General features: G+C 42.9%; 1 protein-coding gene across 1 annotated transcript in view; it reads right to left on the bottom strand.

Annotated features, from left to right (window-relative positions):
* KCNH1 (potassium voltage-gated channel subfamily H member 1) overlaps positions 1-17,903 on the bottom strand; it is a 501,591-nt gene that overhangs the window by 160,394 nt on the left and 323,294 nt on the right. The window contains exon 10 of the mRNA XM_089677806.1: positions 3,047-3,243. Within this exon, the coding sequence (XP_089533932.1) occupies positions 3,047-3,243 (197 nt within the window). The remainder of the gene's footprint in view (positions 1-3,046; positions 3,244-17,903) is intronic.

The following is a 17,903-nucleotide window of genomic DNA, read 5'->3' as shown; positions in this document are numbered from 1 at the left end:
GTGGGTGTGGCGGGGGGCAATTACTGGAACTGATCCCCTGTATGACTCTCTCTGCAGCAGCTGAAAGCCAGGGAGGGAGAGGAGAAGAAGCCAGCTTTCAGCTGCTGCAGAGGGAGTCATACAGGGGGTCAGTTCCAGTAATTGCCCTCCCACTGTGCCGATCACCCTCCTCGCCCACATCAGATCCACCCATCTGCCTGGGGCCCCCTGCTGGCCTGGGCCCCATACAGGAGGGCTGGTGGTACCGCTTATCCACGGCCCTGTATATATATATATATATATATATATATATATATATATGTGTATTACTAAAAGAAGAAATAAATAACAAAATAATTATTTCATATTTTTTAATTGAAAGCAGCTCAATAATCCTGATAAGGCCCAGAACAGGCAACAGGGTCCAGTACTTACATGCATATAGAAGTGATTGGGCAGCTAAATCACTTTATAGCTGCCCAAAGCACACCTGCAACATATTTGACACCCTGCAGAGAAAAGGTAAACAAATGCCCGGATGCTATCGTGACAGGGAATTTGTTTACATGCTCGACATGCCACCTGTAAGGCACCTTTCACGCGGGCAGACCGATGAGGTCCACCTGTCCGTTTTCCAGGTGGACCCGAACGGTCCATCCATAGACTTCTATGGTGTCAGTGGACTACCCGCCGGCATCCGATACGATCCTGTACGCCAAAAACAGATGGATGGGGATCGGGTGGAAACGGACAGGCGATCCATTTCCATCTAACCATTCCATTGAAATCAGCGGGCTGTGTCTGTGTCCACTCTGCAGCAGCAGAGTGGACAGATACCTGTCATCCAACTGCTCGGTGGGGATCAGCAGAGAGATCCCGCGCTGAGCAGGCGGATCAAGCTGACGAAGTTGCCCCATCTGAAAGGGGCCTAATAGTTACATTGCTGGTAGTGAAATGATTAAAGTACAGTTTCCTAATTGACCCTAATCTCCCCCTATGTGGTTTGTCCTCTTTCCCTATCCTTCCCCTATAGGAGATTCCAGTACAATGTCACTACGACTATTCTGCTCCCCCTTTTTTATAGTGTGGGCTCCTCTTATTGGCCCCCCTAAGAAAGATGGCCATGGTTCAAAGGCCATGCTGGATTTCACATAAAAATGCTGTCCTGGGCTACATAAATTCACTGCAACTGCAAAATTTTGAATTTACAGGATTTGCCTTGAACCCATCCTACCGGAGGGCCCGAACCTCATCTCTGGGCAGTTCTTCAGCCTTGACTTGCACACAAGGATCCTCCTCTGTGGTTTCCAATCTTTCTTCAGGAAGTAAACAATGATTAAATTGGTAAAAATGCAAATTAATAAAATACTTGTGAGCCACTAGAAGTTTTCTTACTTATAGAGCAATAAATTCTGTGTATGAAATTACTAATAATATTGAATTTATGAATCAAGTGAACAACTAATAAATCGATAACCGTGCTTAATTAAATAATAAATATTTAGATCGCCAGGTACTTTTTACACCCTCTCCAGGTGTATGGATGTTAATTTCATATATCTATATTGTACCGCGCTCCAAAATTAATAAATCTAAGTGCTCTAAATAAATAAATAAATAATAGTATATAACTAAAAATTCAATAATAATCTATATCCATAATACTTAAATTCATAATTGCATAATACTTGAATCCATGATAGAAGTGAAAAAATTCCATTAATATTGTAAATCAATACATAAAAAACTTCGTGCCTGAAAAACTATTTAAAAAATAATAAATAAATAAAATAAAATAAACTGGAAGAAAATTTTGTATGAATTAATAATAGTTCAGTTCATACGAATTGAGATGGTAATGTGAATCAATCTGACTGGCGTGGTAAGTCTATGTTCATGGCATGAACCTCTCTCTCCTTCCTCCTCTCCTTTCTCCTCAATTCAGCTTTTCTCAATTAGGACTTTCTCCTCTATCTGCTTGGCTTATTCCTCCATAAACGATGCATACATAGAAAAGGGAAAAAGAAACATAGTGTCTTATCCTTAGTAAAATTGTTTAATGAGCTTCTGATCTCCCACTCACATGGTATCAGCAAAAGTAACGCTTTGTGTAAATAAATCCAGGTCCTCCTGCAAACAGCCCTGCAGGTGTGTGTGTGTTCACTCGCTATACTCGCCGTTTCCTCTGTGGATGCGTGATGACGTCACCGCCCCTCCCCTACGCGTTACGCTACAGGGACTCGTAGCTTCCTCTGGGGGATGTAGTTTTCTACATCCCCCAGAGGAAGCTACGAGTCCCTGTAGCGTAACGCGTAGGGGAGGGGCGGTGACGTCATCACGCATCCACAGAGGAAACGGCGAGTATAGCGAGTGAACACACACACACCTGCAGGGCTGTTTGCAGGAGGACCTGGATTTATTTACACAAAGCGTTACTTTTGCTGATACCATGTGAGTGGGAGATCAGAAGCTCATTAAACAATTTTACTAAGGATAAGACACTATGTTTCTTTTTCCCTTTTCTATGTATGCATCGTTTATGGAGGAATAAGCCAAGCAGATAGAGGAGAAAGTCCTAATTGAGAAAAGCTGAATTGAGGAGAAAGGAGAGGAGGAAGGAGAGAGAGGTTCATGCCATGAACATAGACTTACCACGCCAGTCAGATTGATTCACATTACCATCTCAATTCGTATGAACTGAACTATTATTAATTCATACAAAATTTTCTTCCAGTTTATTTTATTTTATTTATTTATTATTTTTTAAATAGTTTTTCAGGCACGAAGTTTTTTATGTATTGATTTACAATATTAATGGAATTTTTTCACTTCTATCATGGATTCAAGTATTATGCAATTATGAATTTAAGTATTATGGATATAGATTATTATTGAATTTTTAGTTATATACTATTATTTATTTATTTATATATAATGATTAAATTGGTGGTTTAACCAAGCACTGTGCACATCTGTTCAGAACTAAGAAACACATCTTGGATGGACCCGTTTACCATAACAGTATAAATGTGACATTCACGTTTCCGTGTTGTAGGACTAGACTTACCCTTTTGCGTAGGTTGTAGGTCAGAATCAGGTTTCGGGAAAAGGAATGTGAAAAGGCAGTGTAGAAGTCTAGGACTTTTTGTAAGGCATCTCTCTTAATGACATGTAGATCACAGTAGGTCAGAGCTCTGACGTTGGCGCAGGACGGTGCAAGAGTGGTCTCCTTCCAAAATATGTCCCCAAATACATCACCCTTACCTGAGGAAACAACAACAGATGAGTTACTTTTTATAAAGTCCAATTGCAGGGAGTAAGTTAGATCATCAGCGAGTGGCTAATGCTCTCCAGCAATCACCACAAATGTGCTCACCTCAGTCAATATACTCAGTTCATATATTCTCACTTTACTCAGAGAATATACTGTATACTCTATTCCATATTTTTTTCAAAAATATGTAAGAAAAATCAACATAATGTAAAAATTCTTACCAGTGTAAGGTAATGTTTTGAAAATGTTATTTCTATAAATAGTTTGTGTTTTTACACGTGCATAGGTACAGCTATATTTGCTCTACATATATTTAGAAAAAATATAGAAATATACCTGCGCTCATTACACTCAGTGTAGTGAAAAAGCTGCTAAAATCAAAATGCAAGCGACATGTAAACAATAACAAAAACAGAAATTTAGCACTAATTCATGATTGCACCGAATGTAATAATAATTAATTAATAAGAGTCCTCAAAAAAGTCCAATAACTGTGATTAAATGCCAAAATGAAATCAAATCTTCAAGAAATGATGTGCCATGAATAAGAAGACAAAAGAGAAAATCCTCCATCATCACCATTTACAGCCTCTTACCGAAACAAATGACCACAGATCATGCGGTCAAAAACAGCAAATGGGTAATGGGTAATAACATTGGACCTATGATCAGATCCTAAATCTTCTCCCCCAAAAAAGGCAGTTCCCTCGTTAATGGCTCGATGTTCAAAATCCAGTGTAGATCCAGAGTAGTGCCTTGAAAATGGTGAAATGTATAGAGAAAACAAAAAGCTCCTTACAGTGTAGTAGTTAAAATAATAAGCAGTGGAGGTATTGCACTTACAGACATGAGATAGAATCGGCATGTTAAATCATGAAAGTTTCCAACCAACAAAATGGCCGCGGTGTGGCACGATGGCGTCATAGGCCGTAGCTCCACCATACGCGTTTCGTCATAAGCAGACATCGTCAGGCACTGACTCCTGCTCTGCAGTGCTATTGTGTTTTACTGCTCTTTCCCACATTTTAAATCTCATTCAGCCAACTATCCAAAAACAATGCACTCTCTGTGTGGCTGTTATCTTGTCCTAACAGTTGTTAAGCATTAACCTCCTTAGCGGTATGATTCTTTCTGATTTTTGGTGCTGAAAGCGGTATCATTATTTTGCATGAAAATATGTAGTTTTTTTATTGTAGGCTGTAATTTTTAGGAATAACTCACTGAAATCTGTCTGAACAAGATTCTAAATCATACATTTAATTCAATAATATAATCAAACCAAAAACACTGAAATTTGAAATAGAGCGCCAAGTTCGCACATCGCTGAGCAAAGTCGCAAAATTGTTTTCAGTGTCTGATGAGGAATTTCCCCCACGAATCATTATCACTCAATTCTGCAAGTAGTCCTGATTTACTATCGCTGTTCTCTAGCTGATCTAAACCCGCTTTTGACCTAAAGGGACACTTTTTGGACGCCATGGACTTTTCTACGTTTCCAGGCAGAAAGAACAATCAAAATGCAGACAGGGGACAGGACAAAGCACTCGGGACAAAATGTATGTGAAATGGGTTGAAACAGCAATGTTTTACTATGTAGAATCGTTTTGAAAACATTTTTTTAAATTTTCAAATTTCCCGCCGCCCCCGGTGGCGCCCGTACGTCCCGACGTCACAGGGACCGGAACACAGGAGCTGGATGCCGGCATCAGACGGAGGAGATGGCCGGGGACGCTGCAGGGGACACATCGCGGGAGCCAAGGACAAGGTAAGTGCTGCAGGGACTCCCTATGCAGTGCTGCATGGTAAGCCCGAGTGTAGCTCGGGGTTACCGCTTTTGGTATAGACATTTTACCCCGAGCTACACTCGGGAATACCGTTAGGGAGGTTAAGGTATTATAGTAGCTAATCTACCCTACCCTGCAATGTGGCAAATGAGGTTTAATGTTGATAAATGTAAGGTTCTGCACTTGGGGGTTAAGAATATGCATGCATCATACATACTAGGGGGGGTACAACTGGGGGAATCAATGGTGGAGAAGGATCTGGGAGTTCTGGTAGATCACAAGCTTAATAATGGCATGCAATGCCAAGCTGCAGCTTCTAAAGCGAGCAAAATCCTCTCTTGTACTAAAAGAGGTATAGACTCCAGAGAGAGAGATATCATATTACCCCGGTACAAATCATTAGTAACACCTCATCTGGAATATGCAGTTCAGTTTTGGGCACCAAATCACAAAAAGAACATTGGGGAACTGGAGAAAGTACAGAGAAGGGCAACCAAACTGAAAGAGGCATGGAGGAGATCAGCTATGAGGAAAGATTAGAGCAACTGAATTTATTCTCTCTTGAGAAGAGGAGATTAAGGGGGATATGATCTCCATGTATAATACATAAGGGGGGATATGATCACCATGTATAATACATAAGGGGGGATATGATCTCCATGTATAATACATAAGGGGGATATGATCACCATGTATAATACATAAGGGGGGATATGATCTCCATGTATAATACATAAGGGGGGATATGATCTCTATGTATAATACATAAGGGGGGATATGATCTCCATGTATAATACATAAGGGGGGATATGATCTCTATGTATAATACATAAGGGGGATATGATCTCCATGTATAATATATAAGGGGGGATATGATCTCCATGTATAATACATAAGGGGGATATGATCTCCATGTATAATACATAAGGGGGGATATGATCTCCATGTATAATACATAAGGGGGATATGATCTCCATGTATAATACATAAGGGGGGATATGATCTCCATGTATAATACATAAGGGGGGATATGATCTCCATGTATAAATACATCAGTGGTTCACATAGTGAACTCGTTGTAGAGCTATTCACCCTGAGGCCATCACAGAGGACAAGGGGGCACTCTTTACGTCTGGAGGAAAAGAAATTTAATCTACAAACACGGAAAGATTTCTTCACAGTAAGAGCTGTGAAAATGTGGAATAGACTCCCTCAAGAGTTGGTTCTGGCCAGCTCAGTGGATTGCTGTAAAAAAGTCCTGGATTATTTCCTAGATACACATAATATAACTGGATACTAACATTTATAGGTAAAGTTAATCCAGGGAATATCCGATCGCCTCTCGGGGGATCAGGAAGGAATTTTTTCACCTGCAGGAGCAAATTGGATCATGCTTTGCTGGGTTTTTTGCCTTCCTCTGGATCAACTGTTGGTAAAGGATTATAACTTTTTTTTTTAAATGGTTGAACTGGATGGACTTTTGCTTTTTTCAGCCAGACTAACTATGTAACTATGTAAGTCACAAGACTGCTCTAACTGCTGATGAGAAAAGGTATTTAGCAGTTTATATTTAGTAAAATAATTGCACTTCCATGTTCTGTATACTGTGGGAGACCAGATATAGTGAATGCAGGGTCCGGGGAGACCAGATATAGTGAATGCAGGGTCCGGGGAGACCAGATATAGTGAATGCAGGGTCCGGGGAGACCAGATATAGTGAATGCAGGGTCCGGGGAGACCAGATATAGTGAATGCCGGGTCCCGGGAGACCAGATATAGTGAATGCAGGGTCCGGGGAGACCAGATATAGTGAATGCAGGGTCCGGGGTTTAGTAACACTTGAAAATGAAAGCTAAAGCAGCCACCACATCTAAGGACTAGTACAAAACAATATATTATTATATAATTTCTGTTTCTGGGTTTAGATTTTGTTTGCTACATAAGGTTGTATTTGCCAAATGGCAGAGAGCCTACAGGTTTAAAGATTACCTCCAAGCTTCAGGCAAGAAATTGGGGGTTCCAGACCACAAGATTAGCAACAAATTAGTGGTGGGCTGTTACATTACAGCAACATCTTCATACTTAAGTGATATTTTCATTTAAAGGGTTTGTGTTGGCAAATAAAAAAGCTTTCAGGTGACTGCAAAGAGTAAACATTGTGGCCGGAGATATATGTATCACTCATTACTACCCATAATTTATACATCTCTCCATCAATGCACACACATTTTGCTGGCAGTAATACAGAGTAAAATCATTTCAGGGAAGAACAGAGGCAGGCTGTATAGCATACTACATTATAAAAAGAAGTAATAAGGCAGAAAGAAGCAGCAATGGCTTTTAGGATGCAAGTTACATGCAGCCTGTTCATTTTGATTCTGCCTCTCCTTCAGTGCACTGTAGCAAAAAACAAAAGAATTCTCCATAATAAAGGCAGTGTTAAATGTATTTCTGTTTCTGCATGACCATGTGCTCCCTGCTAACTCACTGGCAGAAAAAATTCCAGGTTAAACTTTTGCACTCATCATGTCACAACCCCTTTAATATTGCATTGATAATAATTATATGGTAGACTTGTTAAAGCTTTTGCTTAAAAACGTGGAAGGGGGTCATGAAGAGGACTTTGAACTGGTTCATCAATGAATATTCAGACAGAATAATTGCATGCTGTCTGACAAACAAATTATTACTTTAATTATTTTCAATTCAAGAGAAGATTACCAAAATATGAGACAGGCTTTCATTTCTATATTAAAATTCCCAGTGAGATGAGGTGGCAGCCTTCATGGATTTCATGGATTTCCTCTGTTGTCACTGTTTCTAAAATATGTACATATGAACTGTTTTACCTGTCAAATGGCTTTTAATCTTTAAATTTATTTTTTTTCTATCACCTCATTCTCTTGTTACATTGGCCTTTTGTTGTTCTCTGTACAGCACAATTCAGACTGGGACAAGAAGGAGCAGCTCTGCAAACCAAACAGACTGATAGGAAAAGAGAGCATAGAGCTGACCTCATGAGTGTATTGCTGCTCCTTCATTATCCAATGACTGATTGGAGAGGTGCTTGACCAAGCAATATTGCTATACCTACTATGGAAAAATAGGAGGTCAGATCCAGGTGATGCAGTCTGGATTGGAAAATGGGCCAAACAAAACAGCAAATTTTAGGCACTTCACATACATATTTCAGCATAATTTAGCCATTAATTTTCACTTTATGCAAAATAGTGTGGTGTAGGCAAGGGTGTACCATCAATATGACAAAGTGAGATGACCTCAGATGGAATTTGTTGGGAGGGCAGCATTGACACCGGAATGTCTACACCAGTGTTTCTCAACCAGGGTTCTGCAACAAGTCCCTAGGGGTTCCGCCACAATTCACCATTGTGGCGGATGTATCTCCGCTCAATAGCATATTCAATGTGCACTGACAGTGAGTACTGTCAGGATGTATGGATACAAGATGTCTCCCTTGTAGTTCCGGCTGATGCCTGTGACATCACTGCAGAGGGCAGAGGGGGACAAGAGGAGAGCGTGTGTTGCCCATTTCCCTCCCTCATCAGTGACGACTGATTGCAGAAAGTTGTAGCAAGGTGAACTTTGTGCAGCATACAGTACCTGTACTGCGACTAATCCTAACTGTACTCCACTGATCCCGGCCAGCTCTCCTCTTCTGTCCATTCCAGGCACTTGACATCATCTGGGATGGATAAAAAAGAAGAGCTTGGGGGATCAGCGTGCCAAATCCGACATGTACCAGCAACTGCCCTGAGCAGCTCTGCATGAGGAAGACGTTAAACAGTACTACAGACTACAGTGCCCTGAACTGGTGACCCTCCTGCTGTGCTCTGCCCTTTTGACACCCTTGTGGCCAGGGGCGGACTGACAACTCATGGGGCCCTCGGGCAATAGGGGATCATGGGGCCCCTGTGTCCTTGCCCAAACTCAAAAAAGCCTATGAAAAAGGTACCAGGGACATCTCATGGGGCCCCCTACTGACCCCAAGCCCTCGGGCAGTGCCCGAGTTTCCAAATGGTCAGTCCGCCCCTGCTTGTGCCCTGACCTGGTGACACCCTTGTGCCCTGACCTGGTGACACCCTTGTGCCCTGACCTGGTGACTCCCCTATGCATGCCCTGACCTGGTGACACCCTTGTGCCCTGACCTAGTGACTCCCCTATGCGTGCCCTGACCTGGTGACTCCCCTGTGCCCTGACCTGGTGACTCCCCTGTGCCCTGACCTGGCGACTCCCCTGTGCCCTGACCTGGCGACTCCCCTGTGCCCTGACCTGGCGACTCCCCTGTGCCCTGACCTGGTGACTCCTCTGTGCCCTGACCTGGTGACTCCTCTGTGCCCTGACCTGGCGACTTCCCTGTGCCCTGACCTGGTGACTTCCCTGTGCCCTGACCTGGTGACTTCCCTGTGCCCTGACCTGGCGACACCCCTGTGCCCTGACCTAGCGACTCCTCTGTGCCCTGACCTAGCGACTGCTCTGTGCCCTGACCTGGTGACTCCTCTGTGCCCTGACCTGGTGACTCCTCTGTGCCCTGCCCTAGTGACTCCTCTGTGCCCTGACCTAGCGACTTCTCTGTGCCCTGAACTGGAAACTTCCCTGTGCCCTGACCTGGTGACACCCCTGTGCCCTGAACTGGAAACTTTCCTGTGCCCTGACCTAGTGACTTCTCTGTGCCCTGACCTGGTGACTCCTCTGTGCCCTGACCTGGTGACTCCCCTATGCCCTGACCTGGTTTTGACACACCCACGTGGCTGCTTCAAAAGGAAAAAAAAAGAAAAATAGTACAATCCCCATGTATGTCACTTTTAAAGGGTTAGTTCACCTTTACCAAAAAACTGTCTCTGCAAGTAAGGGTAGATAAAAATAAACCGTGCAGCTTTGTCAAAATGCATAGGCCATTTATCTACCTCTTGAAGCCTGGCTGAAAAACTCCCAGAGATGGCATCATTCTGTCCTGCTAGGACATTGCTAAGTTACTCCCAGTCAATTCAAACATCCTCACAGGTGCTCTCTTTTCTCTGTTGCAGTAGCTTTGAGCTCAATGATGCAGTAACAGCAGAGTCGTAACTAGAACCCTCAGGGCCCCAGTGCAAGAAACCATAAAGGGACCCCTGGCCCCCAGCCGGGGCTCTTCCTAGGTCCTTTACTTTGATTGTGGGAACCTTTATTACAGTCCCCCAGTGGGCCCCCTTCCTGTTGTCTTGGGGTCCATCCACGGTGTCCCTGTTGCAAACGTGACCTTTGTGACCCTTGTAGTGTTAGCATTGGTGTCAGTTGTTTTTTATTTTTGTTATTTTTTAAAATGTATTTGCAGTTTTATTTTGAACTATTTTGTAAACATTTTTAGTAGCCCCGTTGGGGGGCTTTGGTGAAAAATTGGGGGTCTCAACAGGTCTCTGATGTATGCCCTGTTGAGACAGAGAAAGGAGATTGAGGACACCTCAACCTCCATCTCCAGCCTCAGCAGCACAGAATGAATGCACAGGAATAGCTCCATACAGAACTTCATGTTCATTCATAAACTGAAGCATAGTAACAGTTTACTATGTCACAGCCAATGCTTTTTTTAGTGGAAACGTGGGGGAACGCAGTTCCGGAACCTTTAGCACTGAATGTATTTAATGGCAAGGGATGCTGGGGTGTGCTTGGGGGTCCATTGATGTTATCTGCTTGGGATCTATTGTTGCTGGGCAGAGAGGGTGAGCTATTGTTGAATGAGGGTCTATTGTTGCTGGGAGGGATCGACTGTTGAGGAGGATCTATTGTTGTTTGCTGCTGGAGTTCTGTTAATGCTGGCGGCTGGGACTTCTGTTGTTGCTGGAGGGGTATTTTGTTTCTGGGGGTCTATTGTTCCTGGGCAGGGACCTATTGTTGCTGAGGGGTATATTGTTGTTGGCTGCAGGGGATCTATTTTGCTGATTTTCTTATGATCATGAACAAATTCCATACAAATTAATCCACAAAATGATACTTGGTTGTTTTGTCTAAAAGTAGAAGTACTGGGAGGTGGAACCAAGAGATGATGCTCAGAGGTGGTAGCGGGCAGAAACAAGGGCTGACTTGGAATTGGGGGGAGAGGACCTGCACCTATTCTCTGAAAAAAAGCCCTGGTCTAAACAATGAATGAATGAAAAAAACAAACAAACAAAACAGTCAGTAATCAATACTAATCATTAAACACATTCCCCCCTGCTCTTCATCCTGACAGTATTCCCCACAGCAGCTGACAGGAGGTGGGGGGGGGAATCTGGCAGCACTGTGGGGGGAGGGGAGTACACAGGGCCCCAGGACAGCAGGATAGGGAGGCGGCAGGGGCAGCATGTAGAGTAACTGATACCCTCCATTTCCCACCCTTAGCCACAGAATGCAGGAGGGAGAGAAGGAGAAGCAGGCATCCAGCTCCAGGTGTACAGGGGGCTGCACGGGCCCCCTGAAGCACGGGTCCAGGTCGCAATCTCAACCCCTGTATGCACGCCCCTGTGTAATAGAGAAGAGAGTGGACCATGCATGTCTAGGGGTTTGACAGCTCACTCCTGTGATGGTGGGGATAAACAGTAATAGCTGTGTTAGCAACATCCAAGGCAGAATGGGCCATCTCTGGGAGTTTTCAGTCAGGCTTGTGGAGGTACATAAATGGCCTACACCTACAGCAAGGGCATTATCCAACTTTAATAAAAGCTGCACAGTTTTTTTTTTATCTACAGGCACCCCTTACCTGCATAGGCAGTTATTTTTGTGAGCATGAACTAACCTTTAAAAGATTTGTGTCTCTACCATCAGGTTAGTATCTGTGAATCATTCCAGAGGAAGAGAGGCACCAAGCCACCAATTAACCTAACCTGGCAGCAAGCATGTGCAGAGATACTTGGTTGCCTAGGGGCCTTAGAACCCAATTACTTCACATATACAATTTCTGAAGAACCTTGCTATACCATGACTGTCCTGTCAAAACCTTGGCGGCTGGTAGGTAAGCAATGATTACCGGGAGCGCTCATTCCCAGACTGCAGGCGGCACAACTGATGATGTGTGAACACAGCTTAATGATGTTAATAAGGATGGGCATGGATCTCCTTCCATTCTCACTGTCTATCTGTTGAAAGAAGCAGTTTAGTTTACTGTTCATGAAATAATATGCTGACTATGAGATCTGATTAAGGTAAAACCTATTTATGATCACAAATGACCCCATCCTGCCGCCCCCAGCTCACACACACCATCTGTGACTTCACAGGACAACTCTGTATGGCTCCTGACAAGCAGATGGTAATTGACTTATCTCGTGTCAAAACTTCAATGGAACCTGCCCACCTCCTGCCCATTGTTAGCATCCACATGAGGGATACTGTCAGCAGAAGTGCAGAAAACGCGGTTTAGCTCCATGGCTACTAATCTGATTTACAAATAAATAAATACTGTATCTATGTAGGTGGATATTTAGGGCGTAGCCCTAGACAAGCTTTCCCAATTCACAAGCACTTTCTTTTACCAGCATTATATTTTATCTTGATGATGTTATATATTTTTTACTAAAGTTTTTACATGTTAATGTCTTTTAATGGCAGTTTCATTATTTTTAAATTTGCAGTTTTCATTAAAGTTGCTTTTTTTTGCTCCATTTTTTTCACTAAAGTTGAATTATTATCAATATGCAGAATATTTTATATCGTACCGACAGTTTGTTGGACCACTAAGGATGCACTATTATAGCGTACTAAAGTGACACTAAGGGGTAGATTTAACAAAGGCAGATAGACTGTGCACTTTGCAAGTGCAATTGCTCCAGAAACTAATAGATGAGATGAAGCTTCACTTTGCAAATAATACTCAATCACATGCAAGTAAAATTTAAAAAAAAAACCAGGATTTGAGCTTGAATGTGATTGGATTATGGAAGCCAGCAGAGCTCATTTAATACTCAAGGTCTGGAGCAACTGCTCTTGAAAAGTGCATAGTCTATTTTCCATTAGTAGATCCACCCCTACATGATATCCTTATTCTCAAAAAATAATCCATACATATCCAATACTTAATGTGGTTGTAAACCTCAGACATAAAATATGAACACAGCATAGCCCTCTATAGTGTGTACTTGCGTCAATTAAGAGCACTAAGTGTCATTTCTGTCTGCTGCTTCGTTCCTCTGCTATCCAAATTAAACAATTCTGACAAGTTGTCCTGACACCAAGAGAAAATGATGACAGGGGAGGGACTTCCAGCAGATTGACGGCCTCAGGTCTGTTCTTGTGTGCTGTATGAAGGGGGGGGGGGGGTCTCTTCCCTCCAATCAGCTCTCAGAGCTCTCCTCACTGAGGTCTGCAAAATGTAACTTCAGCTCTCTACCCCCTTTTTTCTGAACTGTCAGACAAGCATATAAAAATTCATCACTTTGAACAAATATAGAGAATAGAATACAGCAGATAAATAGGTACAATTTGTGTAGGAGGATTTGTGTATCTGCTGAGGATAGTCCCTTCCCTGCATATATGTAAGGGTTTACAACCTCTGTCCTATAATCTGTCCTATAATCCAACCAATGTCCTATAATCTCATTTTCATTAAATTGTTTCTACTGTACTTTGTTGCCTCCTTGCTACAACCTCTGTGAGCTCCGGACCCCCTCCCCCCACTTTCGTTTGTTTGGGACAAGCAGTGCACATTAGTTGCGGTCATGTGCACTGCTCTATTTACACAAAAAATCCCATAGTCCATAGTCTATCTCAGGAGCAAGCAAAAGAGGGTGGCTATATTCCTACTTGCAGTGGGACCATGGGAAATGAACGTAGCCACCCTCTAACAGGAAGTCAGATCACAGCAGCAAAAAAGAAAAAAAAAGGAATCTGGAGATTTGGAGGAGGCTGAGAGCAATGGAAGGAAGTTGTCTGAGTTAGTAATGGCATTATTCTATTTTTCAACCACAATTTCGTATACCAGCCTTTCTCAACTTTTTCACCTCAGAGGAACCAATTAATCAGGAGATCAATGGGATAAATGCCCTCTACATTGATTATCATTAGGAATAATTCAGTCCATATAGTGGTGGTCAGAATGCCGTCCTACAGACAGCTAAATATATTGGTGTCATACTGGTGGCTTTGCCAAGTGGAGTTGGCCGTGGAACTATGGAGGTACCATCAAATAGAAAGGCAAACAACTGCATCTCAAGGAACCGTTAGCAACCTCTGGAGGAACCCTATGGTTTCACAGAACCCTGGTTGAGAATGACTGGCCTACACTATTAAAGAGCACTAAGGCTGAACTATAATAGAACACTAATGTTGCGCTATTATAACAATCTAAGTGATCCAGATTATTACAAATAGCCATTCTTAGCCATCGATATAACACAGTTTAAAGCAGTTCTTCAGTCATTTCTTTAAAAATTAAAAGTCAGCGGTTACAAATACTGTAGTTGCTGACTTTTCATAAACACTCACTCACCTGTCCAAGGATCCAGCACTATCCTCACCCAGCTGGTTTCTTCACCGGTCTTCGAGTTCCCGGTATCGGCATCTTAACTGTGGGAAGCCAGCTATGACTTCTTGTGGCTTCACAGCCAGCTGCCCACTGCGCATGTGTGAGCCGCTCTGCGCCCTGTGAGTGGTCTTATGGGACCTGTGATGTGACCCAGAGGACTGAGGGGAAGGGGGGGGGGGAAGACCTCTGCTCAGGGGATCCGAGAGGAAGTGGGAGTAGGTACCAGGTTCCCACTCCCCCCCTAAAAAAATATACTAAATATTTCAAAACAGAGGGAGGGGGAGGAGGAGGAAGAGTGGAACTTTTGGGTGAAGTTCCACTTTAAATGTAAAAGGAAGGAAACACTGCTGTAGACCAGTGTTTCTCAGGGTTTCATTGAACCCTAGGGTTCCTCTAGAGGTTGCTAGGGGTTCCTTGAACAATGAGCACTTTCTGCCTCTCAGATAAGTTCCCACTGACATCACTGATCTTTTTAGCTATCTGTAAAGGCCTGATTCTTCCCAATGACCACAAGTGTAAGGAGCCTTCTTCCCACTGACCTACACATTGATGCATCATGAGTTGTGGATATAGTCATTTTTAGCAGAGGTTCCCTGAGACTGGAAAGTTATTTCCAGGGATCCTCTGTGTTGATGAGGCTGAAGAAAGGCTATTGTAGACTGTCAGAAAACCCATTTGTCTGTTTTTTTTCTGTAAACAGGGAAAAGTGCCCAGTAATAACTGAAAGTAAAATATCCAATAGAAACCTGTCTGAATTTTCATTACTGAAGCCATACAAATACACCATGGGATCCATGTAGCAGAGCAGCAGCAGAGTCTAGGGGCAGTTAAAGTGGATCCCCCCAGCCCCCCATATTCTTACCTGAGCCCAATCCGATCCAGCGATGTGCACAATAGCAGCGGCTCTCACAGCTGTCTCCCTCCTCATTGGGCAGAATAATAGCAGTGGGAGCCATTGGCTCCCGCTCTTGCCAATCAGCTCCAGTGATGAGGGAATCCCGCTGTGTGTGTCACTGGATGCAGCAGCGGGCCTCAGGTACGAGCATGGAAAGCGGCTTCCCGTGGGAGCACTGGACAGGGAAGAGGAGCCTGGAGCACTGGTGAGGGACCCGAGAAGAGGAGGTTCGGGGCTGCTCTGTGCAATTCCATTGCACAGAGCAGATAAGTATAGAGATGTTTGTTATTTAATCACTTTCTCGACGCCTTATAGAAGATATACTGCTACAGGGCGGCAGGGGTGCGCAAAATCATGTATATATACGTGATTTTGCATGTCCGGGTAGGGGGTGCGTGCCATTCACAGGAGTGCGGATTGGGAGTTAGCCTGCTTGAGTGCCCCCATAGCAAGAGGGCAGCAGGGGGGAAGAGTCAGGACCACTGGCAGGGGACCCAAAACAAGAGGATGGGGGATGTTCTGTAAGTATGACATATTTAAGAAAACCAATTTAATCTTTAGAATCACTTTAAGATTGTTTCCCTGCAACAACTAATCAAATTCAGACTTTCAGGGCAGGTTTGAAACTGATTGGTTGATGAGGTGATAGAAATTCTTTTCTTGATACATCAGGCCTTGCTTGATCCCAGAATAGCAGATTTTACACAGCTGGCTGCTCAGCTTTGCCATCATAACAAACAAAAGCCACAAGACAGTTGATGGTTTACCCGATACAGTCATTTTCTAGCTTTTAAATTTGCTGGAACATTATGGTGCAAAGTATACAAAGTGACGGGTCTTTATTGCATCCAGTTTTTGAAATGTTGTTTTGAACTATAACATTGCTTAAATAGCAGCACTTTCCTTGAATGTGCTCTGGAAATATAACACAAACGCGGAAAAAATTGGGCATCTGAGTCATAACAGGCTTTTAAGAGGAAAAAGCAAAAATTTCAACATAGAAGGACACACTTATCACAGCTTGCGCTGCATTTTAATGTGATAATTACCATTAAGTTAGCAGAGTAAATCCCATACAAGAACGCGGTTCCCATGCTGGGCAACGTACCACCAACTGCTCTAGCTGACTGCAAATGACTAGCCTCCCCTGAATACAACTTGTATTTGAGAGGGGCAACTGGACCTGTGCTGATTTGCTTATATGACAATTGTTTAAAAAAACATTAGATATAGTCTGATTCTTGTACTGGGACGGGACAGGGGGTGTCAGAATAAATGCGGGGTCTTGTGTCCTATTTATATGAACAACGAAGTAATCATTTTACTATGCAACACCTTAAATAATATACACAATTAAGTCCCGATTCACACTATGCGATTTCTGGTGCGAATTGCTGCGGCCTGGGACATGGAAAGCCACATGAGAAGAAAAAGCACATTCATTTGAGTAGGTGTCATCTTAATTTCTGCAATTCAAGTTGCAGTCACAAAACAATAGTTCCTCAACCACGTTTCTGCGTCTTTGGTGCCACATGAGTGCCATGACTGCAATGTTAAAATCACAGAAGTCACAAGGTAGTCATATCTTTGCATTGTGTTTGCAAATCCGGCTGTGACTTCAGAGGGTTTTTTTAAGCCAAAGTCACAAAACATCAAAGTCGTATGAACATTGCAGTGAAGTTGCTTCAAGTTGCAATGCAAAGTCGCACTGGAAGTTGCATGACTTTGAGGTTGCAGCAGTGTGAACCGAGCCTAAAAACACTTCCAGGTCTATTTATCAAGCTCTGATGAAGAAGGGTCCCCCTTTGAAACGCGTCAGCATCACTTTGAGAGTCTACCCTCATGATGTGACTCACACTGGCTCTACACTTCATTTTCCTTTGAGGATCTGTTTATGCTTGTTATACTTCCTTGTTTGTGAGTATATATATTTTTTATTTAATAAATTCATAGTTTACTGAGGTAATGCGTAAGGTTGGTGCGCTTTCTTTTTGCTTCACTTCACAGTTTTGGTCGGGCTTCCCCAGCCTTGTTTTAGTACTGCACAACCTTCAATGCATTTGTGGAACTGTTTCAAGGAATCCTTTCACATTTCCACCCTTTTTTTGAGTCCTAGAGCGCAGGAGGTTTTGTTTCTGTTACTTTTTATCAATGTTTGCACCTAAAATGTACTAATTGTTCACCCAAAATACAAATAGAAAACTGTGAAAATAAAATAAAAACCTAACAAGGGTTCTTCTTCATCTCTACTCTGTCCAAACAAATAAAAAAGTTTTGTACTTTAACTTAACTTAAATTCTGCACTATTTGTCGCTGCTGGACACAGGGATGCTGAAATGTGTACTTCAGTGGATGCATCTGTAGCACAAACAAGTGTTTAAAGGTTGAGAGTAGAATAAGGCAGAATGCTAGCATTGCAGAGATAATGACAACCATGAATAATCCTCATGCAGGTTTGCTGTCACCTTGTAGCTCTTG

The sequence above is a fragment of the Staurois parvus genome, unplaced genomic scaffold, assembly GCF_062004578.1.
Source record: "Staurois parvus isolate SC_StPar_1 unplaced genomic scaffold, SC_StPar_1.0 ptg000192l, whole genome shotgun sequence".
Lineage (NCBI taxonomy): Eukaryota > Metazoa > Chordata > Amphibia > Anura > Ranidae > Staurois > Staurois parvus.
The sequence above is the reverse complement of the archived record's forward strand: the minus strand, read 5'-3'. Positions and strand labels throughout refer to the sequence as shown.